This window comes from Thermobia domestica, chromosome 7 (genome assembly GCF_964235325.1).
Source record: "Thermobia domestica chromosome 7, izTheDome1.hap1.1, whole genome shotgun sequence".
Classification (NCBI taxonomy): Eukaryota; Metazoa; Arthropoda; class Insecta; order Zygentoma; family Lepismatidae; genus Thermobia; species Thermobia domestica.
The window spans coordinates 283,598,172-283,624,729 of NC_137460.1; the positions used below are offsets into that span (position 1 = coordinate 283,598,172).

At 35.9% G+C, this 26,558-nt stretch overlaps 1 protein-coding gene across 2 annotated transcripts in view; it reads right to left on the minus strand.

Moving 5' to 3' along the window:
• Positions 1-26,558, minus strand: part of LOC145690984 (uncharacterized) — a 63,925-nt gene that overhangs the window by 17,759 nt on the left and 19,608 nt on the right. The window contains exon 2 of one of the 2 annotated variants that reach the window (XM_081766459.1): positions 12,032-15,205. The exons of the other annotated variant lie outside the window; for it this stretch is intronic. Within the exon in view, the coding sequence (XP_081622585.1) occupies positions 14,125-15,205 (1,081 nt within the window). The 3' untranslated portion in view covers positions 12,032-14,124. Of the gene's footprint in view, positions 1-12,031; positions 15,206-26,558 lie in introns of those variants that run through there. 2 annotated transcript variants of the gene reach the window in all.

Below are 26,558 nucleotides of genomic sequence, written 5' to 3' on the forward strand. Positions count from 1 at the left end.
GTCATGTGAAGAAACTGCCCCAGAACCTCTGTTGCCGGCTTCGAACCCGAACCCTTTAGTGCATATATCAGATATTGAACCGACGGCTGCCTTATCACTTAGTGAAAATACATATGCCATGTCACTCCAACATACGAAGAATCAAAATCTACTTCGGCTTCCCTTGATATTAATGATATCTCCCCTCGTTCCGAGAAACAATCGAAGCTGAGTTCTTTTCAAATACCTAGACGTTCTTTAAGGAAGAAGAGGAAAGTGTTGTCCAAGAACAGCAGTACAGTTACAGACAGTGAAAGTGAAATCGAGTCATTGACTCAGAATAGCGACGTTGAACCCAGTTTGGAAAACAACGAGACTTCGTCAGGCGATACACAACACGTCCAAGCAACGAAGCAGTCTGTTACCTAACCAGCTTTGGAGTGTTTCCCTCCCATTTTTGTGCGTGTCTGTTAGAGGTGTTTTGCTCCCATCCTTTTGTTTACAACCATGGAATGCATTTCTGTGAACCAGTGTTTTTTTCTATCTTGTATTTACTATTATTGATTTTTCTGTTATGTCGATTTGGAGGGAATTACGTTTCGATAATGTCAATTATGATTGTTCTACCGAAGTTTACATCCGATATGAGGATCCTCAGTTCAATCCTGCTGTGATGTCAGACTCTCCCCCTTTCCTTCACACAAATGCAAGACAATTTTGTTCTTTAAATATAAATGGTATAAAGTCTGACCGTTATAAGCAGAACCTTAAACTATTTATTCAACAATATAATTTTGAATACATTTTACAACAAGAAGTCAGTTTTTCTGACTTCAGTTTTCTTCCCACATACAGTGCGATTGTAAATGTAAGCACCAATGCCCATGGAACTGCGATCGTAGTGAAAGAAGGTATTGACTACTCTCAGGTGAAAAGAATTCCATCGGGACGTGGTTACACTGATGGCATCTATGTGTTAAATCTTTATGGTCCATCAGGCAATAACAAACGTGCTGAATGTGAACGTTTTTATAATGAAGACATATTGTCCCTATTACTGGCAGATTCTAGTTTCGTTCTTGTGGGTGGTGACATAAACCCGTTGGAACAACGACGGGACACGACTTCTCACTTCCGTCCTAGCATAGCATTTCAGAATTTTGTTAAATCTTTATCGCTTCGAGATGTATGGTGGTTTCATTGGCAGTTTCCTAAATTCACGTACAAAAATTCGGAAATGATGTCCAGGCTCGATAGGTTGTATACCACGGATACACAGATGTATAAGGTCATCGAAATTGATATTCTTGTTCCACCGTTCAGTGATCATGCTGTCCTTTATTGTACTATAAAATTTCAGAAGTATATAAGACCACCATATGGATCATGCTTTTGGAAATTAAATACTACCCTTTTACAACATAGTGATGTGCGCACAGACTTTCATATGCGTTGGACATATTGGCAAAATCAAAGAAAATATTTTTCAAATATCATCCAATGGTGGAATCGTTATGTAAAAACCGAAAATAGGTGTTTTTTCAGGTCTAAAGGTCGTGAAGGAAAGCAGGATACACACAATACACTGGAATATTATTGTCGTGTTTTAAATGACTTCTGAAATCATCCTAGTAGCCCTACCAATCGTCAACAGATCAATCATATTAAAGCACGCATTCCTAGTGTACAATCACAATTACCTCAGAAATATTATGGCACAATGGACACAAATGATGTTATTCCCAATGATCAACCGTCCCTTTACCATTATGTGTGTCACCAAAAACAACGACTTTCTCAATATGTGAACTATCTTCAGACAGAAGATGGTAAGCTTTTCACAGACACTCATCATATTCACCAGACTATTTTTAATCATTTTAGCGACATGTATGGAAAAATTACCAAGGATCAGCGGACTATTAGTGAATATTTCCAAGTATCGCTCCCTCAAGTACCTGCACATTTATGTAATACGCTTATGTCACCTATAGAGAAAGAAGATTTATTGTGTGCTTCAAACTTGCGAAGATTGAAAATGCGCAGGGCCTAATGACATCCCTTATGAAGTTTACAAGCAATATTGGGGATTTTACATCATATTTTATGCGAATTATATGATGAAATGCTCCGTCAACGTAACATACACGATAATTCAGGAATAATAATACTAATTCCAAAGAAAGGGAAAGCAGTTACTATTCACGATTATCGTCACATCACGCTACTTAACACATATATCAAAATATTCCAAAAAGTTCTTGATAATCGCCTTAAAGCGATCTACTCTTTGCTTATAAGTGACTACCAAGCCGCATTAAATCCGAAGTATAATTTTTTTTGCAGCGCTTAGTAAAATTCGTGATCTCTCAGCATACTATAAGTCTAAACAGAATCCTGTTTTTCTCTTATCCGTTGATTTTAAACAGGCTTTTGATTGTCTATCTCATGACTACTTATTTGCGGTCCTTCGTGCATATGGCTTTCCTCATTCATTTGTCCAGATTGTACAGTCAATGCATACACATGCTACAGCAAAGGTTCAAATAAATGGTCATCTCACATTCGCTCTCGATATCAATTGTGGCATACAACAAGGATCTCCGTTATCTATGGGATTATATTGTCTTGTTGTAGACGCTTTACTACGGAAACTGATGCTACTCCATGAACCTCAGTTACATGACTTTCAAGTACTCAATGTGCAAACTTTTGCCAACGATGTGAGTTTAATGGGCATGACACCGAAGCAATTTTGTTATCTCCAAGACTACGCGACTACCAAAAAGGTGAGTGGAGCTAACATTAATTATATGAAATCAACGGTTATGTTCTATTATGTGGCTGCCCACCTGGGCTATTTTCCTTTAATGGATACTTATACTATAGCCGATAGTGTTAAAATATTGGGAATACCTTTCTATTGTGATTTACGGTGTTCTTACAATTTAATATGGGATCCAATCGTACAGCAGATTTGCTTATTAACTAAATAACATAAGTATCGTCGACTAAACTTACTGTAGAAAACTTGGTTCCTGAATATGTATATTTACTCTGAACTTCGGTATGTCGCACACATATACCCGTTACCAGAACTGTATGCAAAAAAAAAGAAGAAGATTCTTTATGTGGTCAAACATGTTCTTTCGAATTCATAGAAATACTCTATATCTTCCATGTTCTGCGGGGGGATTCAATTTAGTGAATATTAGAAAAAATGTCAGACACTGTATATGAGAACAACCTACCGCTATTACATGGACCAAAGGACTCATACGTATCTGTAGTTCCACTTTTGGGCAGAAAAATATATTTCCGAATAATTTGCCTTTAATTCGTTTTTATAAATTAATCCCAGATTATGCGCGTACTCTTATTCAATACTTGGCTTACAATGGTATTCAAGATAATCCCAGTGATTTGTCTTCCAAACAACTATATTCGCTGTTAATGAAACCAGTTCATGCGGGTACTAGTCCAATAGTGTACAAAAGATTTCCGCAGTACAATTGGCCACGTACATGGAAAAACTGTAATTCAGAGTGTCTCACAGTTGTTAGAAGTGCATGGTATTGCCTTATCTATGACTTATTGCCGAGAAATGAGAAATTATTTGCTATCCATCGTGTAGTGAAAGAGGTGTGTTCTTTATGTGGTCAACTTCATACTTTACTACATCGCATCACGTCCTGTATTTCCACAGACAAATTTGGGATGCCTTGTGTCGGATGCTGGGACTTGTTTGTCGACAGCCACCATCTACATTCTCTCCCTCCATCTTACGATTTCCAGACTATCACTGGTACACGCAGACCAAACTAAATGTGATTAATTGGTTGAATGGACATTATATGTACTATATGTTACAATATCCTACCAAGTTGTCATATTTGGATTTTATTTGGTACTTACAAAGTCGGAGATTGCATTTGTTTAATGCAACTCCTCAAATAGACAAAATAGTTTGCAAATTTCTTACGCACCTTGCTTGTCCAACAATAATTTAGTATTTTAATTTTTCTCTCTATAGTGATTTGTTTCTCCTGATTTGTTGTGTTATCCAATGTACTATTAACATTCATGAGAAATAAAAAAAAATTAAAAAAGTGAGAAAAAACAGCGACTCAAGTGAAAAGGGTCCCGAGTTCGATTCTCATTTGAGTCAAACCTTTTTTTTAATTTTTTGCTTCAAGCAATAAAGTAGGCATTTCTAACTATTAGCAAAATATTTATTCACTATATGTTTGTTTATAATGACTAAAACAATAGAGATTTTAAAATCACTTGTAAAATCTTTCAATGTTCCATGTTAACTAGCAAGAAAATTTATCTATTCCGTAAATATACTGATATCACGAGTTATGGTTACGACAGTCAACGGCGCTGATTTCTCTGTAAATTTGGGGGGGCATTCATAAAAAATACCTACAACAATACATGTAAAAATAAAAATACATATGAAAATACGTACATATTCATAAAAACACATGGGGCTCACATGAACTTGGGGCGACGGGCCTTCCAGCCTCCCATGATCGGCGCCCTTGACTACAGTCCTTATGTAATAAATGTTTTTGAGGCTTCGTGTCTACATCTGTTGACAGTGTGCGATTTACAAAGGAGTTAAGGGGGGAAATCCTCATTGCTAATACTGGATGTTGCTATAACCAAAGCAGATTTCCCCCTCATTCCCGTTGTAATTCTCACACTGTCAACAGATGTAGACACGAAGCTTCAAGAACATTTTTTACACAACGACTGCAGTAACAATAATACTTACGGAAGATATTAAATTTTCTTATTAGTTAACATGAAACATCAAAAGAATTTAGAAGTGATTGAAAATTTCTAATGTTTTATTCATTATAAACATATGTTGAATTAATATTCTACTTATAGTTACAAATGCAGTTAATATTTTACTTATAGTCACTTTATTGGTTGAAGCAAAAACAAGAAAAAAGGTTTGACTCAAACGAGAATCGAACCCGGGAACCTCTGCATTTTCAGTCGCTGATTCTTCTGACTCTGCCACGCCGTCACTCGATAAGTTTGCGTGTCGTACGATATATGCGGCGGGTACAAAACTTAAAGACGGTTTTTCTCCGTAATTTTTCCCATTGCGCTCTCTCAGTTTGTAATATTAACTCTTCAAATCTGCACTACCACCTCGCACAAAATGTCCCTGAAGTTCACTTACCAAAGTGTGCCTTCTCCTTGTTAGTCTGTTTTTGATGCTCTGGACTCTATCGCCTAGCACGCCAGTCTACACCATGACTCATACGTCTTTCATTCAGTGCAGGCACGTAATTAGGTTTTCTTTTCGGAAGGGGTAAAACACGAATCCTCATGAACACGTGATTCTAATATTTCAAAATTATCAATAATACGTAATAATAATAACAGTAGTAGTAGTAAGGGGTTACCTGACACTTTTGGCCCTGGGTCCCTGCCTCAGGACCCATGGTCCCTGTCCCGGGGTCAAGACCTAGGGGTACTGAGGACCACGCCCTCTAGATTTTGGCAGGGGTACCTTGGCCTACCCCCTAAACTTTGGCAGGGGTACATAGGATCATCCCACTTAAATTTTGGAAATTGCCAAATCTAAAATTTGGGCATGGTAGCCTAGAACCATAGTATGTACCTCTAGTAGTATTAGGGGTCTATGTCGTTCCATTTCATGGGTAAAAAATTACCAAAAATTTTAATTTCGGAGGTTTTTGACCAAATATATCGCCATTGTTGAGGTGTTATTACTCAATATGTTTATATGTAATGATGGGTAAATTCCCGGGAAGATATTTTTCGGGAATATTCCCAAAAATGGGAATTTTCCGGGAATTTATGTACAACCACAAAGAAAATTGCTTTCTATTACTATATTATAATTTCAAAGTTAAATTTGTTTTTATATCACTGTATATTATTACTGTTGTCCTAAGAGGAGTCTTTAAAATGTATATTCTGAACGATGTTATGTTAATTTATTATTATTTTATTATATTTAGAGAGTACGCATAAATGGATATTTATTTACAATATGTTCTATGAAAGTAAATGTGTTTCAAAAATGGTATAGTAAGCCCACATACTTTTAAACCGCTAAACAGTTTAAATATACATGTAAGTGGAATTTCTAAACTTGACTCTACTACTGATATTATAAACTTATTAAATTTTTAAGTGTTATAACAAACTAGGTTGGGTAACTGCCAGAAGACATATGTTCCACCATTTTATCAACGTTTGCATAAATATGTATCTTCACAATATTTGCAAGATACTTTCCTATCTTTATAATTTTGCATGTAACATTGCCATACATGACCTTTCTTCCTGCCCATTTCTCGAAATTTCATGGGTTAATTCACATGTAAAAGAAGTCCGAGTACCTCTTCAGAAATTTGAGTCAGAGAGAGAAGACAGACCGACGTCTAGTACTAACGGTGGTTTAGAGTATATTAATAGCAGTTCATCTCTATTTCTACATAATTCAAGATTACTTTACAAAATGGATCCTTTTCATTGTTTGTAAATTAGTACTTTGCTACTTTTCGCTATTGTTTAGCTTTGGGGGCCAGATTTTGCACCTACTTTTTTGCGATATTCTATTCCGATGGGGTTGTTTAAGATTTCATACGTTAAATTACGTTACCAGCATTAAATTCAGATAGCATTGCCGAGCGAACGTTAGCGAGTGAAGGCAGGTTAGAGCCCCGCAGGGCACGTTGCTTTCTATCTTCATTACCAACAATTCTCTCTCTTTTCTGACATAAATCACTTCTACTTAGCTGTACGGTTTGTACAAATTCCATACTGTCCTAAAAAAATGTGTTCGATACTTCTTGACTACTTGAGCACCACTATCAAATCAATTCTTCCATAAATCATCCTACTTTTTGCTAGTTTTGGGCCCCCAACATTAAACAATTACCGTACTTTGAAAAAATGGAAATGGAACTTAAAAAATCGTATTATTAATTTAATAAACTACAGTCAAAGAACTTTAAATTTTTTAACCTCCAAATTCTCTAAAACCTAGAAGTAAATCATAGTATATTAAAATAAAGTAATTAGTTATATGGATCTTATAATTTGGAAGATAAAGTAAAGAAATGGAAATATGGGAAATGGAATTCCTTCCCGGGAATTTATAGGCCAGGGAATATTCCCATTTTTTAAATTGGTTCCCACCAGGAATATTCCCACTGCCCACCATTACTCCCAACCCCAGAAGCCAGCAATGCAACTCAAAACGGAACTTTGTACCTGACTAAAGGAAGGTCTCTTTGGGTAAAATTTTTGAAGTACAACAGGTGTTACAGAGGACACTTTTACTAGATGGAACAATAGACGAGGCACTGGTTTCTTTCGCTCATGTTCTTAATGCAGCAATAAATACTTTGTACTGTTCAAAAAAGTAAAAACAATGAAATTTCCAACAAGGCACGGCGAACAGAATCACCACCCATTACGAAATAAAAAAAAAAAAAACAGCTTTGGAAACTGTGGTGTGCATTTCCAAATGAATACGTATCTTAAAACGAATATCTGATGTAGGACATAATATAGAAAATCTATTGAGATGCAGCAAATATCTAGACTATATTTCTAAAAAATCAGACACCAGCATCAACAACACTAAACAATTTATGTATTTTATCAGATCTAGGTTTAAAACTTCTAGCATACCTCTTGTAAAGTACAATGGTGTATCAGGTGCACAAGTTGAGGGAAGAGCAGAAAATTTGAATGAATTCTTTTGTAATAAATTTTCAACTACATAATCAACGTACTTACCTGTTCAATCCGTTTACTCGTCCACTATATCTCATTTATCTATTATGAGGATGAGATACTCTTATTTTCTCTCCGTCCAGGAGAATATAAGCTAGACCTCCCTTCGTTCGATATCATCTATTATTTCTTTTTCCACTTTCGCTCATTTTTAATAGATGTTTCAGGAAAACCTGTCTTCCCTGTTCTTGGAAAACAGCCCGTTTCTCTGCCATTTGTAAATGTGGATTAGAAAGTTCTGTATCATCCTAAAGCAATTTTATAATTAAAAAAATCATAAAAATAAAAATATAAATAAAAATGATGATGTGTTTTCCTGCATGGTGTTCACTTTCCTTAAGACTATGGTTGCGTGAATGTATCACTTACTGGTGACCGCGAACCCACCAGGCCCAGACGGGTAAGCTGTTAACACTCACTGACTCATCCACCAAACCAATCATCTCCGGAAAATCGAACTCAAATTGACTTAAATGTGAAGATTTCCAAGCCTCCTTCATTCTCACTCACAGTCCAGTATCCAGATCTGCAGTTCATCATCTGCCCTCCATCGCGAGATAGGTTGCAAATCACAATCTAACCGATACAAGACACTGACCCAAGAGTGAAACTGACAATGAGTACTTCGGAGATCTGAATGTTTGTATTTACTAGCCCAGATAAAGAAAGAAAAAAATCTCAACCTGAATTCTGAATAGCGCAACGGAATTGAATTTTGTACACTGAGTGCCTAAAATGAATTTAGTTGATCTTAACGAAGTGAATTTTCTGTGAGATCTGTTATTTGAACCCCAGTCACACTAAGTGAAATCAATTTTGTATGTTTTCAAATACTAAACTTTGATTTTGTCACACTGTTCACGTACTGCTTTTCAAAACTCTGTATACTACATACTAACAATACCACTGAATTTAATTTACTACATAATTCTGAATAATGAGCTTTGCACTGGAAAAGAAAAGATTTTGTTTCGGCTCGTACCTTTTATTTACACTAATTTTCTGTATGACAAGAAACTAAACAAACAAAAAAATAATAAAAAAAAGTCGCAGTAGTTGGAAATGTGAATGAAAACTTTAACACAGCTTAATGGGTAAGTGTGCATACAAAATTGAATAGAATCACATTCTCTCTTCACATCTCGTGAGTAACTTTTACCTGTATTCAATTTCTGTCGACTGTGAAACAACTTGTATATTATCACATTTGCTACAAGGAAACAGACTAGTCACATAAACTCTATACTACGTACATGTATTACTAGTCGTGTCTGTGTGCTATATACTAGACTTTTTTTTCTTTCGTATTTCTCTCTGGTCGATGTTGTGCAAGTGGGGCCAGCACAGAGGATTTATACCCGTAGGGTGACCTCTTTGTATAAGCTTAGGCCTATCCACATTTACCTTTCACAACAAAATGTTTGAGATACAGAGAAAATACACATTAGGAAATTTAAATAAAATGTATACTTAACCTAACACATATAAAAATCACTTCTCTCAGACATATATTGTAGTATATTGCATGCAGTCTTTACTAAGGACGTATAGAACGCCTATCGTTTAGTTTTAAATTCTTTTTAAATTCTCTCTAATTAAAAAGAAATATCCATATATGTTCTTAAAATCTGAGCTTTGTTTACTAGTTATGCGAATTCAAAATACAAAGCGAATATTTCACCGTTGATGAACTTCTCCCATTATCAATAGCCGTACGTGGCACCCTTGTCATCAATGTGAGCCGAAACTTTTCGTAAACATTTGTCTCATCGTACCCAATCTAAAGTAAAGGTGAGCCGAAAAGCAGAGAATGGATTTGCATTGTAGTATCTAGCAGTACGGAAAATTTCGAGGTTTACACATCTAAAATATAATTTTGGGAAGAATATATGTACTCGAAAAGTACACACATTTCATGGACTGTTTATGACAATCGTCAACACTGAAACTTAAAGAAAGAAAACCATCCCATTGAACGAGCTGTTCCTGTCACATCTCGCTTTTATATACTATGTAACTTAGGGAAAAACGACGCAAAGTTAGCATATTATGTTAAACATCACAACACCAAAATAATCATCTTCCCTCCAACGATAAGATTTACCAGGTTTAGTTCGGCCAAAACAATAATAATTTGGATTTACCTTCTATCACACTTACTTGTTGAAATCTTCCATATACAAGAAACAGATGTTAACTTCCTGGTCTGTCAGTCCTTGCCAGACTTCTCGAAGAAAATATTTTTTACCTCTACTCGGCTCAGTAGGTCCCAGGTGATCCCAAAAATAGCATTTTCTGGCCGCTGCTTGGACTCCGGACAACGAGGCTTCACCAAGATGGCTTACGTCAGTCACACACGCTCTGACGTATTAGTTTGCTCTCACTGTCACAACTTTATAGTCCATTGAGCATAGCAACCAACTCACTGCATTCATATTCTGTCCACGGACATGGCTAGCTTCAACTATTGTGTAGTTACTTTAAAATTTCTGTTTTCCACGTTTTATGGCTACAAAGATAACTTTACGTCCACCTCTTAACACTGCTTCCGATAAAAGACAAAGACAATGGGAAGAAGATCCCTAATTGGAGGATTATTCTGAGGTAACTATATGATGGTAGGTTTATGTCTCGAGATGAAAGAAAGCCGAAAATCTCAACCACAACTGTGATTGCGGAAGATCCAATCATAGATGATTTAGATTAAACAAAGAGATGCTTCAAGAAGCTACTATGGCTGGCTTTACAAATGTAAAATTTAGGAGAGTTTTTTAAATAAAAATTTTGATTTCTTTTGAGGATCCCCTAAGCCAAAAGTATCCATGAAAATAAACTGGAAAGGATTCAAAACGACCGGATATGACAATATTTTCTAAAATAACATTAGATTTTGGGCTAAGTATATGAATATTGTCCAATATAGTTACATAACCATATATTTTCATCTAAATACACTAAAATCATCATTTCAAGTAACTTAACGCAAAATTTGCGATCTACCTAAAATTGAGTAAACGACTAATTATTATTTTTTTTTTGCAAAAGTTCAATAAATATAACATTCCTATACATACACTGGTTGCCCAAAATTTCCGGGCCATTTTACATTATACCATGTATAAGGTAACAGCAATATCTTGCTACTCTGAAACATATCAATCCTCTGCGAGAAAATTATAAAAGACAATACTTCCTGTTCAGTAAAATCCCAAAGTTGGTAATGAAGGGTGGGCAGCCAATAGGCCTACAGAGCGAGCCAAAACGTGATTTTTTTTCTCTCGCATTTACAAAAAAATGTAAATAAAAGTTTCATTATTTTTCGGCCGCTGTTTCATTTTTAACTGCCTTAACATAAAAAATAATAGAAGAAGAAAATATCTGTACGAGTTAACATTAGAACTAATAAATGAAAACCTGAAAGCTCCTCCTAAAATATCAACTTATCAAAAAAAATTGCTGGTGTGCTTGAGACAATACAGAAAACAAACTACCGATGATGAACAAGTCTAACCAATTCGAGATATTTGTTACATCTGCAGGTCAAGGGAAAACAACAGAACTCGCCTGGAATGTAATAATTGTGGAAAAAACGTGTTCAAAAAACAGTCAACAATTATCGCTACATGCAATACATGCCAGCAATGACAGAAAGAAGGCAGTGACGTGGATGTTGATTAACTTTGAACCCTCCTTGAGTCTACATATTGCGGAAAAACATATTTGCAAAAAGTACTCAATCATTAGTGCTCTCTGCAATAAATATCAGCATTATCACAAGCTCAATGACATGGATGTTGATTAGGTTAGATTCTGTTCTTTTGTGATTTGTTGAGTGTGTTCACTCATATTTAGCAGTATGGTAATTTAATTTAAACGTATATTTTTGGTCAACAATGGTTTGTCGTAATTTACTAAACCTAAATGCTCCAAACATACAGTTTGCACCATGCACAATGCTGAAAAATGTGAATCGATCACGGCCGAATTGCCGCCGTCGCGAGCGGAAACGTGAATTGGCAGTACGTGAGATTGATAAGAGATATTGAACGAATTAAATCGCACTTTTGACAACTAAGATGCTTAGCATTCGTATATTTTATCACGTGTGTACCTTGAATATAACTTTTTATGAACAAACATGATTTTTCAGTAACTAGTTTCACATATCTTACAATGTCTTTCCACTAACAAAATATGGACTTCATGTAAACGCTTTTCACAATTATGCACAGGCATCTTTTACGTGTATGAGATAGCATGTTTCCCCAAAATTGATCTTCGAATATACCATTCTTCATAGTCTTGACACGAATAGTTCCTCCCATCTGTATTAACACATCTGCTGAGAAATATAAACTTTAATAAAGTTGTTTCTGCGCACTTGGAACGCTTTAGTTTGTTTCTTAATATTAAATAATATGTTTTCTCCTGTGTGTTTTAACATGTACATTGTAAAACGTGAGCTGTATATATATATCCTTTTCACCTGTATGTTAGAGTTTCATCTGTGTATTAAAATGTCCTGCCAAACTTGAACATAGACCAAATACATTTCCACACTCGTCGTATGTGTGAAGTTTTCCCCTTGCGTATATTAAAATTTGTCTTGCCAAGCTTGAACGCGAATGAAATGTCGTACTAGAATCAGAAGTTGCTAACTCATTATTCCCAGATTTTACAGGATCGCGCTTTAAGTTTTATAGAAATGTGTTGAAATACCGACATATTAATACAGTGATCTAAAATTTTATATGCTGGTGCGTTTCGCCAGGTGTGACATTGTCTTACAGTACCAGATACTTATAACGAAAACAACGTTTTTGAATAAATCTTAAAACCTGATTTAACAACTTTTCTTATAAAACGAGTGAAAAGTTGGTGAGTATACTCAACAACTTCTGAGTACACAATAAAGAATAAGTGATAAATACGAAACATAAGCACGAACTTTATTTTTAACAACCCACATGCACATTCACTTTACATCATCATCCCGAGCTTCAGAAACGATTGTGAGCGAGAAAGAATAGAATATACTGTGTGACGAACTTTTGGTACACACCCTCTTTCCGAACATAGAGGACGAATTCCGGTAAAGTCATTAACACTTCTGATAAGAGTTCCGTTAATGTCGCTTTGAAATCAAAGACGTCAGCAAGTGAAGTGCAATTATGTTCCCTATTATTAGTGAGTTACTTTTGAAAACATACAACCTTAATACGATTTTAACCTAAGGTTTGTCTGATTAGTTTAACCGATTTGGAAGGGACGGACTTGATTTTTTCATCGCTTCTTTTCTTTAATTTGTCCAAAGTTTCTGTCAATGAGAATAAAAGAATTTCCTGGAAACAGAAAATATAAATATATGCGGTGAAAACGAAACTGTGCAACCATGTATCGGCCAGCAAGATGCAGCCAAAACGCAGATGATCCAGAAAGTCTTAGTTTTGGAAGACATGGAACATGTTTTTACGTTGGATCTTCACTTGTAGCTGACGAGGAGGGTGCACCCTCATTATTGGTGTAACTTGTGAAATCGTCACTCGAATCTTCCTGGGCGCCAGTCATCTTTTCTCTATGCAGCAATCCGTGTGGCGGCAAAGCAGGAGCGCCATTCGTAGAGTAGATGCGGAACCAATTTGCCGTAACATATGCCCCCAAAATACGGACTTGACGACTTGTCTTCCAAAACTCACATTCCATTACAAAGGGCAGGTAGGACATTTCAAGGGTTTAATGTGGTCTGCTACCTTAAACATTTAATTCCCAATTAAGCCTTTTTAGCAGGATATTTATCGTGCACTTAACATTTCTTCCAAACACTGACTTAACAAATTGTGACTGCGTCAAATTATTTTCTATATGCTTTGTCTAGTTACGTGTCTTGCCAAAACTTATTTCAAACTATATCTTATGGAACACCCTTCGCTTGGTGTTTGGTTATTGAACTGTGTGCTTTGACATGCGATTTGCTATATGTGAACCATGAGTAAATGCCATGCTAGGTTTGAGCGTAGACAATATCCTTTTTCACATCTATCACGTGTGAGGTTTTGGTCCTGTGTGGCTCAGCGCATATGAACGCTGAATAAATTCCATTCCAGGATTTTCCCCCTGTGTGGATTAACATGTGTCTACCCAAACTTGAACGTCGGTTAAATACCTTACCACACTCTTGGCATGTATAGTGTTTTCTCCTGTATGAACTAACATGTGTGTAGCCAAATTTGAACGTCGATTAAATGCCCTACCACACTCTTGACATGTGTGGTGTTTTTCACCTGTATGAACTAACATGTGTGTAGCCAAATTTGAACGATGATTAAATGCCTAACCACAATCTTGTCATGTGTGATGCTTTGCTTTTGTGTGGATTAACATGTGTTTTGTCAAACTTGAACTTCGATTAAATGCCTTACCACACTCTTGGCACATGTGAGATTTTTCTCCTGTGTGGATCATCATGTGTCTAGGCAAACTTGAACGCTGACTAAATGCCTTACCACACTCCTGGCACGTGTAAGGCTTTTCTCCTGTGTGGATTAACATGTGTTTAACCAAACTTTGACGTCCATAAAATGCTTTACCACACTCTTGGCATGTGTGATCTTTAACTCCTGTGTGAATTAGCTTGTGTGTAGCTAAAGTTGAACGTTGACTAAATACCTTACCACAGTCTTGGCACATGTGAGCTTTTTCTCCTGTGTGAATTAACATGTGTATAGCTAAAGTTGAACGTAGATGAAATGCCTTACTACACTCTTGGCATATGTGAGCTCTTTCTCCTGAGTGGATTAACATGTGTGTAACCAAACTTGAACGATATTTAAATGCCTTACCACACTCTTGGCATGTGTAGTGTTTTTCTCCTGTGTGGACTGACATGTGTCTAACCAAATGTGAACGTACACTAAATCCCTTACCGCACTCTTCGCACGTGTGAGGTTTTTCTCCTGTGTGGAATAACATGTGTGTAGTCAGAGTTGAACGTCGATTAAATGCCTTACCACACTCTTGGCATGTGTGAGCCTTTTCTCCTGTGTGGATTAAAATGTGTGTAGCCAAACGTGAAGGTCGATTAAATCCCCTACCACACTCTTGGCATGTGTGTTGTTTTCCTTTTGTGTGAATTAAGATGTGCGCAGCCAAACTTGTACGACATTTAAATGCCTTACAACACTCTTGGCATGTGTAACATTTTTCTCCTGAATGGACTGACATATGTCTTGCCAAACATGAATATCCTCTAAATTCCATTCCACATACTCCGCAGATGTGGGATTTCTCACCTGTATGAACTAACTTACCGCTAGACAAAGTGTAATTTTGCCTAAAATTTTTAGATTCCTCATAAGAATGAGAAATGGCATTCTTTAATGTAATAAACGCATCATCTTCACCGTGGAAAGCTAATACGTTATCGCGCCTGTAAGAAATTCAACAAATAAGGAAATGTGAATGAAGATGATGATTAAGTAGCAACAAAAAAATGTAATCATACGTGATATATTTCATGATAAAATTAAGCTTAATATGTTTTATTACATGAAATATTGTAGAAATATGAAGTGGAGTACCACACAGATGTCTCCATATTTCTCTATTCTCAAAATAAGAGGCTGTAATTTGTTTCACTATATCAAATTGAACCATTATTTATATCGTGGTGGTCATAAGTCTTTGACCAGGTAATGGCGGCTGCTTTGAAACAAATGCACAGTATGAGAATTAAATGTCTTATCTGTAGTTTCCGGTGGAGAAAGAACAAACTTGCGAACCAAAAGTTTAAGAACAACTACTCAACTTATTAATATAAAGTGTACCGAATATCATTCACTTACATCATCATAAGAGGAACAAGAAAGGCTTTTTGAAACGAAGAAAAAAAATAACATACAACTTTCCAAGGTGAGGCAGAGAAAGTTAACGTAACCAGACTAAAGCCGAATCATTTACAGCATAGTGATCGTGGTTCAGTGGCCTTGGCGCTTGACCAGTAATTTGGAAGTTCTTCGATCGAGTGCACGTCGAGCATTTTTTTTTGTTTTACTTTAGGAATCTTGATGGCGATTGATCGGCGATAACACACGGTTTATTACATTCAAATATTTGAATACTCGTTTTTTCAACACTCGAACTATCCAATTTTCGGGACTAATACTACTAACAATTATCTCGAAGCGTAAAAATTAAAAACTTATTATCGCTTAGGTCATACCATTACAAGCAGAAACGTGATATTAGGGGAAAAAATACTTCGGTTTTGTTTAATGTTGCCTATGAAAAGACGATTTCATCATCTCGATTCTAAAACAAACCAAACAAAATCGGGATGAGACATAACATTTTAATGCTAGACTGGACAAGGTTAACTCACACTATCGTCATGCTTTGGAAATGAGAATCGAGACGAGACGAAAAGTGTCGTAAACATTTCTCGTCTTATCTCGATTCTCGAAATAGTGTATGCCACTCTTTAAGCAACAATTGCTCTGTAGACTGAATCTTATACATTATTTTGTTACTTTGTATTTCAGAGCTCACTGAATTATGGTCTGTGTATATATTTTTGTAGCAAAGCTTTTATAATTATATCTGCAAACACCACAAGTTAGTTTATTACAAGCTTTAGTGCTCAATTGTATACAGTTCTTTTTATTAGTTATTTTCGTGAAAACGTACCGTAGAATATTTTCTACACGAAATATTAGCGGAAAGCTTTCGTTTAAATTTGAGTAGCTGTAGAGGTGCCTCATGAAGGTACGGAACCCCTTCCCCGATACCCCAACGTTTAAATAGGTTTCGCCAAATTTTACGGCAACTTTAAAACGTTTAATAGGATTATTATTATTATTATTACTGAAGTGTTGTAAATTTAATGGTACAACCTGTTCCACCCAGCTACTGCCTAGTGGGCATTGTGTTGAACAAACGTGTTGACAGGTTTTCTCCGTGTTCTGCCTCCTCTCACTTCATTTATTCCAATATTTCTTTCATTCTCATCATCGACATCTTCTGTAGCTTAGCCGGCATAACCATTTCTTGAAAACAAATTTTCTTACGGCTCTTGAGAGTTCAGAAACCCTACTTTCTACGCGAAAGTATTCTTCCCTACTTTCTTTCGAAATATACCGTTATAACATTTAGCTAGTTGTAGGGAAACTTTCCGTTATAACATTTAGCTCGTTGTAGCAACATATGGAGAGGGTATGTCCTGTTGGTCCTGACAATTTTCTCCAATCCCGACTATTTTGTAACTTCTGGCTTACGCTACGGGTGATTTTACAGGCTTTAATACAATGTGTCCTCATACGGAATTTATCTATATTATTATTATTATTATTATTACTGAATAATTGAGACGTCCATATTACGTCCTACTGCAATGCAAATTAACATACTGAAGTTACGAAATTGAAAATAAATTCTTTGGACCCTATATAAGGACGAATTGAGTTATGAGAGATACTTTGCAAAGGAAAGATAAGAAAAATGTGTCAGCTACTGGATAATGTGAAAACCGAAAAATGAAATGAAATGAAATCTTTAAGATTTACATCCCACGATTATGCCGGTTAGGCTAAAGGAGATGGTGATGATGAGAGATGAGTGAAAGAGTGGAATGAAGAAAGTGGGAGGAAACGGGAGAACCCGAGAAAACCGACGAACACGGTGTTTGTATATCACAAAGACCACAGGGCGCGAGCTGGGATCGAACCAGGGACCCTAAGCCCCGGAGGTGAACGCTCTACCACTGAACTACCGCGCCCCTAATGTGAAAATGGAAAATTCGGATGCCTTAAAAGAAGCTAAGTAGGATTTGTCTTCATCACAATACCCTTTCGAAGTAACACCCCTTCTTTGGATAAAAGACATTGGACTATGTATGCGTTAAATTGATATATTCTCAAAATATACAAAAAAGAATAGTTATTATTAATCAATTTTTCTTCAACGAATATATGGAATTTGTTGAATATGCCGAACTAAAGCGCTATTATTATTTCTAGTAACACTGGAAGAACACTTAGTAACAATTACACAATAACGTTTCAGGCAAATTTATGACTCATACTAGGCCTGAAGAAGGACCCGTTTGTATTAATGAATTGATTGCGAAACAAGCGAAGTTTTCAGACAGGAGAAATCGAGATTGTAGACTATGAAATCATGTAATTACTTTTTGTAGGAAGTCGTTTCAACTCTAACTTGTAAGAACGAGAGAAATTGGTATTTCTTCATTTTATTATACATCAGTAATATGAAAATTCTAAATTATAATTTTTTTTCTGAATATCCTCGGAGGATCGAACCGCGGGCCCCTAACACACGAAGCGAATGCTTAAGCCAATACCCGCTCTTTTAAGTAAGAGTCAAGAATCACTCGTCTATATACGAAATTCCAAACGCTTACGATTTCAATGTTTTATTAACCATGAATCACTGATTTTGGTCATGATAAAATAGTGCAGTCCAGAGAATTCAAGATTAAATTTTAAAAAGACGGAAAATATCTCTGTAACTTATCTCTATTATATTCGGTTATTCTAGTTTTACAGGTAATTTCAATAACCTTGAACGACAGGGACACCAACACAGATACATCGACGGCTTTTTATATTTCAAAGGCTTTCCCATGGGGAATCGAAAGTGTGACCCCTCCTACTAGACAATCTGATTGGTGGGGTGCCTGATTCGTTCCCAGGGCAAGTAAGGTTGAGACGGGCAACATAGTGCTCGCGGAATTTCTCGGGACACTCCCAATTCCTCATTCCACCAATTCGTACATCATAATTCACTTCCTTCAGTCATAGTCTTCCTTAACCTAACAGATATAATCGTTGGACATTAAGCGATTTCATTTTCATGCTGTTAACCCAAACCAATCCGAATCAAAAGCAGTTGTATTTTCTATTGCTCTTTAACGTTTTTTCACAAAAACAGTATGTAGAAAAAGTCATGGCGCATCGTACTTGCATTCAAAAATGAAACAACAGACTAGCAATACCTTAGCCTACAATGTAACCATTACATATCGTTTGGAATTTTTCCAAAATCTGTACGGATATTCTGAAAAGTGCCACAATTGGAGTTAGTCATTGAGTCGGTGGGTCAGTCGATCGTCGGTCAACAGCACGCGACCTACTGCGATCCACCACCACCATGACCCACTGCGATCATGAACCAGAAGTATGTATTTTCTGCACACGAAATTACATATAGAACAGATTTAATTCTCATACTCTGCATTTGTTTCAAAGCATTCGCCATTACCTGGTCAAAGACTTATGTCCGTCACGATACATACGTTATCAGAGTTAACTAAGGTACATACAAAAATACTTATATTGTGCTATGTGGAATAAACACTTCATTATTATAAGTGAAAGTAGAGGCCCGTTGTCACTAACATTTTTTATATATCATTACTTTTTGTGTCAGAAAATTTAAAAATCAGAAGAGATTTTTGCAATTGCAGCTAAAAGAATCTGTCACTATGATTACAAAGAAACAAAGGGACGATATAACAACTTCTCAAATTTTACACAAGATACGCGGTTTCATTAAGTATACCAATATATTGTTGCGTTTTTCTATAGTCTGATACCTTGAGATAGTAAAATTTGCGTATATTGATATGTAGCTACGTAGTTACATCTGATACATTCTAATAAAATATATACTTTTGAGAAGCATAGAGGTTTCAATTTCTTGTAATCTTTATGTACTTATTTGAAATGCATGATATAATGATTCCAGAATTTCACGTTAAGTTAATATGGACAACCATTACCACCTTCGTTACTCTTAGATTTTTACTAGTGCTTTTATGTTTGTGCTCTGAACGTAGAATTTATCATAACCTGTTGTAATGCTATTCGCAGAAATCGAAATATATATATACCAGGTTTGGAATCCTGCTATTACAGGATTTTTGTAAACAATACCTCTCGAGTTGTATTAGCATCGTCACACACTCGAGTCATTATTGCTTTTTTTACGTTAAAAGTGAAAAGGGCGTGCGAAGATAAATGCTACACACTGAATACCGAAAAACTGAAGAAATATGTTATGCATCACATTATAAAATGCAGGGAGCTGAACTGTTTGAAATATATAATTTAATATTTATTTATTTATATGTTTATGACTTCTTTTACTTGGGGAAGTTAAGGCTCTGCAGCCTTCTCCGAGCACTTAACCACGTGCAAACATTCTTTTTTTTTTAAAAAAAAAGCACCAATATGTAGAAAATATTAACAATTACAAAAGAAAAGTATTGAACCACATAAAAAAGGAATATACTACTTAAATAAAAAAAATAGTTAAACACTTCAAAAACAAAAATTGAAAATAATATACAATATAGGGAACAAAATAACATGGAGAAACTGAAATTGCATATTGCATGTAGCGGTACCAGAACTATGCATATAAGCTGTACAAATTAACATAGGTTACCAATTGGTTATGTGTTCATATTTAACGAAAATGACTCATGAGCTACCAGTATCTTTATCTTTACTTAAGAGAAGGGAAATGACAGATTTTTTTAAGTTTGGCAACTGTGAAAACGTTGTGTATTAATTGAGGTAGACTGTTCCAGAGGCGTGTAGTACTTACTGTGAAGGATTTTGAAAATGAAAATGAAATCTTTAAGTTTTACGTCCCACGGTTATGCCGGTTAGACTAAAGGAGACGGTGATGATGAGAGATGAGTGAAATGGTGGAATGAAGAAAGTGGGAGGAAACGGGAGAACCCCGAGAAAACCCACGAGCACGGTGTTTGTCCACCACAAAGTTCACTTGGTGGGGGCTGGGATCGAACCCGGGACCCCAAGCACAAGAGGTGAACGCTCTACCACTGAGCCACCGCGCCCCCCTGTGAAGGATTTTGAGTATCAATCAGAATTGTGACTGGGTATGGAGAGCAAGAAATTATCTTGTGCTTCTAGTATGAAAGTCTGATAAATATAAAATTCTACTGGCTAGATACGATGGTTCTGACGTAGAGCGTGTTCATTTAAGTGGCATTTTATTACGTTACGTTCATTCAAATGGGTATCATAAAGACGGGAAGAGGATTAAAATTATACGTCAAATATTATAATCTGAGTGGTCTCTCTTGTTAGAGAAAGGACAGCTGGCACAATAGCTTTTTATTTTTAAAAAAGTATTGCGTGCAGCAGAGTTTTCGGAAATAAACATTCACGAGAGAAAAGACGAAAAATCTGCATACTATACCTCAGTACAAAAAATTTGACATCAACCTAATCTGGTGTTAGTTACAAAAACAGCTGAATTGATTGAAATTAAATTTTACATGTCTGCAGTTAGCCGAGTGGGGTGCATTGTTATAAAGTGAACACACGTTATAGTATTATGAGTGCTCCAATTGTACAGATTGACCTTCGCAAGCTAAATCGCAGTTTGCATACGTGAGAACCAATATTTTTAGTTTATTCTTAGTGATTGTGTGATTGTACTATATTTCAATACGCCTCCGTGTAAAATATTTTTTCTAATATTGTCCAGAAATCAGCAATGAAGTGACTAGTACATATGTGTTAGCACCCTAACATTCGTTTGTAATCTCAGTTTTGTGTGACGAACTGTGGCTCCAAATCATTGAAGAGGAAGAAATAATTGTGCCGGCTTGGACGATCGCTTATTACTATCAGCAGAGGGCTCCAGCGGACCCTCGGGATTATCCGACGTGGAACGCCTGAAATCTTTACAACTGCAACGTCCCTGAAAGAGTTGACCGGCCGAAGATTATTGTGAGTAAGTGAAATCTTAATTTATCAACTGTGCCACACATACAGTATTAAAAGAAAAAAAAAGATAAATGGGGAAATAAAAGGGGTTAAAACGGCCAAAGATATATACAGTAAAATTTACTTTTTCATTTGTAACCTTTTGATGTTCTTTAAATTTTTATGAAATACATTCAGTATTATGACATTGTCTGTACAGTTTAACCAGGTTTTCTGATTTGCACCGCAAGATAATTTTAGTGTTGTTAATATTTGATCTTAATTTGATCATTTCTTCACTTTTCCATTTTTAAGGTATGTATGTTTTGTCTACCGTTCTCCCCAACTTCGCTTTACGACAAAACGTATGTACGGAAGAAATTGTGATTTGCCGTAGCAAAGATGAGATAAACGCAATAAACAAGTGACAGAGAGAGAGAGAGGATGTGTAAACTTTTGGGTAAAAAGCGAAAATCAATGTGAAGGTTACGATTATATTTACAAGATTCTAACAACAACAAAAAACACGATTTCATGGCGACAGGAACCCACGAGGTCAAAAGAAAGAAATAGTAGTGTAAAGATATTTGATCAACACTAGCCTCCACTAACCACTGGCCAGTAAAATTTAAGATATCTACAAGAAATGTAGAAAACAAATTATTATTAACAAAATCATGTTTTGAGAGTATATAGCTTGTACCAGCTGATACTTGAGCGCGGGTATTTCAAAAACACGACCTAGTTCCGACATATTCATGCGAGAGCTTGCAAATATTATTTTCGAAGTTTTATTTACGGTGCCCGAACATTACATAACAAAGCTAAGAAACGTCATTCCCGCATGGATTATTGGTGGGTACACCTCCTGCACGAGGTAGGACAGGATTCGTGGGTTTATGAAATCAACTTTCTAATCATTCTTAAAGAACTAGTGTGAATACAGTAAATTTGCGAAATCACTCTGTAGTGCCGGAAGCGCCATGTCAATTGGCGCCAAAATTTTTGCCACACTCCACAATTAAATAAACAATTAACGACATTTATCTTTGCTAATTGCGTATACAATCTTATTTTCTTAAAATCTTAAAACCGGAAAAAGCAATAGAACAAAGGTGTTGGGCATTCCCTTCGCGCTGATTCACTTCCTTTCAGCTGTCTTTATTTTTTTGGATGAAATATTGTATCTACCCCATCCTCTTTCACCAAGCTGACTGTCTGCTTCTAGAGGCAGTTAAACTATAACCTTTCTCGTCTGAGAAGATAATATTTTTCTTTTAGGGGAAAAGTAACATATTCTTACTTTTGGTTCTCACTACCTTAAATAAATAGAAATGACAGGAATAATCTGAATTTAATTTAGTTAACTCAAAGGTTAAAAAGGTTATTTTACTAGCCAGCAATATATTCGATAACTCTGACACAAAGTCCCATTTCCTCGCAACACAACCACAAGTGCTCAATTTTAAATTTGATCACTCACTCTGTTTTTGGACGTTTTCGTAATACAAATTGTCATAGTGCTTAAGTTATTATTTTTACAGCACACTTGTAAAGTTTGAACTTTTAAACTCTTTAAATTTTTTTGGAAATATAATGTCTCTCTCGAGTCATGGTATAATTAACCTGTCTTAGTAAATTGTACTTTCTGTAACCAGACGTGACTCTTTGTACACATGAGGTCAAATGTCAACCTCCTAAGGTTATCAGGGTTTTGTATAAAGAAATTTTCCCATGTAAAGGAAACTTTTAGGATACGCCCTCCGCCTGCTTGCGCAGCCGCAGAAACTCAAATTCATTTCGTAAATAATTAAAAATCCAATCAGGTAACACCCTGGCTTACCCCTGTATTCACACATCCCACCCTGGTGCCGTGTGAAAATGAGAAAGGCAAACAAAAAGTGAGTACATCTCTCTTTTGGGGGGGATTCCAACATAGTTTTTCGAGGAGGCACGAGCAACGCGCTCGTAGCCCCCTTTGGGGGATTCCGATATAGCTTTTCGAAGAGGCACGAGCTCCGTGCTCGTTGTCCTCTTCGGGGGAGTTCTAACATAGTTTCTCGAAGAGGCTCGAGCTACGTGCTCGTTGCCCCCTTCGGGGAAATACCATCATACTTCAAGACATGGACCTACCGTCCACAGTCTAACTTAGAACTTACGCCGGAACATTGACACTGTAAGTGTTGGAAATAGAAAAAAAAACGTTCGTATTTTTTCAGAAATGTACGTTTTTTTAGAAAAAAAATGCCTCTCGTTTTTTTTTTCATACAGTCATTTGTAATGCATCTTACGTCTATTTAAGTGTGAAATATTTTTATGTAGGTGTAATCGCCGTAAAATGCAACATAAATTAAACGCTAGATACTGATATGCTACAAATATTTTACAATTTACATGAATACCATACCTATTAACAATTCGGGCTTCAACAGTTTTCATGAATATCAACTAAGAAATAAAAGTAGAAATGAAATTTTGTTTTTTCGTGAAAGCAGGTCTTTAATAAGTATGAAAATAATATCACGAACAGTATAAAATTAAAATAACTTGTCTAAAGGTAAAAACTAATACTAATTTGCCTAATAGTATTTTTCTAAATATCATATATAAATAATTTGTCAAGTAGCTATATATGATAAGCAAAATCGGCTCTACCATATATGCAACACGTGCATTTGCACGGAGCGGTAAATTTGGAGGGTTTGGCAAAATCTGTCTTAAGTATATTATTTAAATTAAATATTTCTTGTCGGAAACAGACTTCATGATGATGGTAGTTACATTTACTAAGCTGACATATTTGAATACTACATTCATAAATTACGTTTAGGTTGCATTAGTTTAAGATCACATGGACAATCCTAAAGCAAATGGTCGAATAAATCCGAGCACAAATTGCTTGATTGTTGACAAATGCAAAAATTCAATTCTCGAATAGCAGTGAATATCTATTGCATTTAGTAAGTTATCACAATTTTGATATGACAACTAGTCTTGTTTTTGTCAGAAACAAGTTCCTTATAATTGAAAATAGAAACAAATTTTTAAAGAAATGTTAACAGATGCAGAAGAAAAATCAAGAAATAAAGATAAAAGAGCTAGTTGCACTGGAATTGCAAACAGATACATTGAGATTGAAGTTCGATATTGAATTCTATAAAAAGGATTACCATCTTTCCTCTGCAGGTGTGTTTGCTTTATCTTTCACTAACATAATACATTAATATTTAAAGAAAAAAAACAGACACAACGGGATTGCATTTTTAGCAAGTATCTAAACCTTTCTGAGTGCAACTGCACTTACCCTACCCTTTGTTGTTCATGCTAGAGTAGCATACTCAAAATCATAACTTTTAAGATTTGTTCTTTCTGGAGAAAGGGAGAGACGCCAAATTATGCCATTGCACGGGGCGACAAATTGTCTAGGGCTGGCCCTGATGATATGTATATACAAAACATGAATATAGGATGACACAATTTCACGTAATGCAGAGTGTTTCAAAATTAATATTAGGGTTTTGAAACCTTGTAGTATTTTTCACAATTAATTTACAATTATAAATATTATGTTAAATGAAACAGCAACTCAAACAGTTTTGTACGCACGCATGTACATGCATTGTTTCTTCTGTCTGCCGTTAGAAGAGCAAGCAGCAAAAATGGAGACTAGAGAGCAGAAACCTTTTGTGTTTTAATAAAGACTGAATCTGTACAGTGCAACCGTCTGTGTGAAGAATAGTAAGGAGACGCTTGCAACTACGTCCTTATTAGGGACGCGCACGAGCAGGGACGTAATGGGGTGTATACAAGAGTATACGGAGTATACGCACCTAAACTTTTTATAGCCCAGCGTATGCTCACCTTAAATTTACGAAAGAAGGAGCATATATTGAGGTGTGTATACACCAAGTAGTCTTGCGTATACGCTATACTTTTGAAAACGATCGAGCGTATTCCTACCCAAAATTCTAGCATTACACCACTGCGCACGAGACAAGATTTGTGGCCGTCTCGCCTCGAAAATGCGCTGTAAAAGTGATGTATCGACTCGAAAAATGTATATTTCTCTATTGGAAGAGCGGTGTCTCGACTTGAATTTTGTCAGGAAAATCCTGTTTCGACTCGTCTCGTGCGCATCGCTAGTCCTTATCGTTCGCAGTTGCTACAGGTCTAAAGCCTACAGACTATGGTTTACGTCCCAATTTCGCAAGTGAAATATTGCTGCATAACAATGAAGATTTTCTGGATCGTGTCGTCTTCAGTGATAAATCGACATTTCACCAAAGAGCTAATGTGAACACTCATAATGATTGCATCTGGCCGTCAGCAAATCCTCAGGAGATGGTACAGTTGAAACGGGACTCCCCTAAATTGAATGTGTTTTGTGCCATATGGCAGAAAGTTTATGGGCCTTTCTCGCCTATCGACTAGATCAGCGTTTCCCAACCTTTTTCACTTGCGGCACACTTCAGGGTAGCTTGAGTTCTCTCGGCACACATATTATTATTGTTATTATTATTATTTGAAAATATAAAATACTGTAGTATTTTTTCTGATTACTGACATCCTTCTCACGGAGAAGAAAGCTCGATCACTGGTGTTTCCCCGTAGTAAAACATCATGTTTATTTTTCATTTTAATTTAAAAATAGAAAACCATTGCAATCAGATTTAGGACTCAAGTTGTTAAAAATACACTTTCTTTTTCGAAAACTGTATCCAACCTTTCATTAATAAGGAGGATTACTAAATAACGAACGAAGAAGCAAATCTCTTTTACTTTTAAAACACAAATGTAGGTAATTCGTATGTATGTTTACTATGCCGGAAGGATTGAATAATATTTTAAAATTTCAAGTTACGAAATAGTCTGCAACAATAAAGAAGCAATAATGGTCATAACATGATAACAAATACTTTTTTTCAAAATTAGAAATGTACAGAACAGTGTTCTACAGAAAATTAAAAATGTTCTACAGAAAAGTAACAGTATGAAACTTTAAATTTTAGATTCATAGTAGTA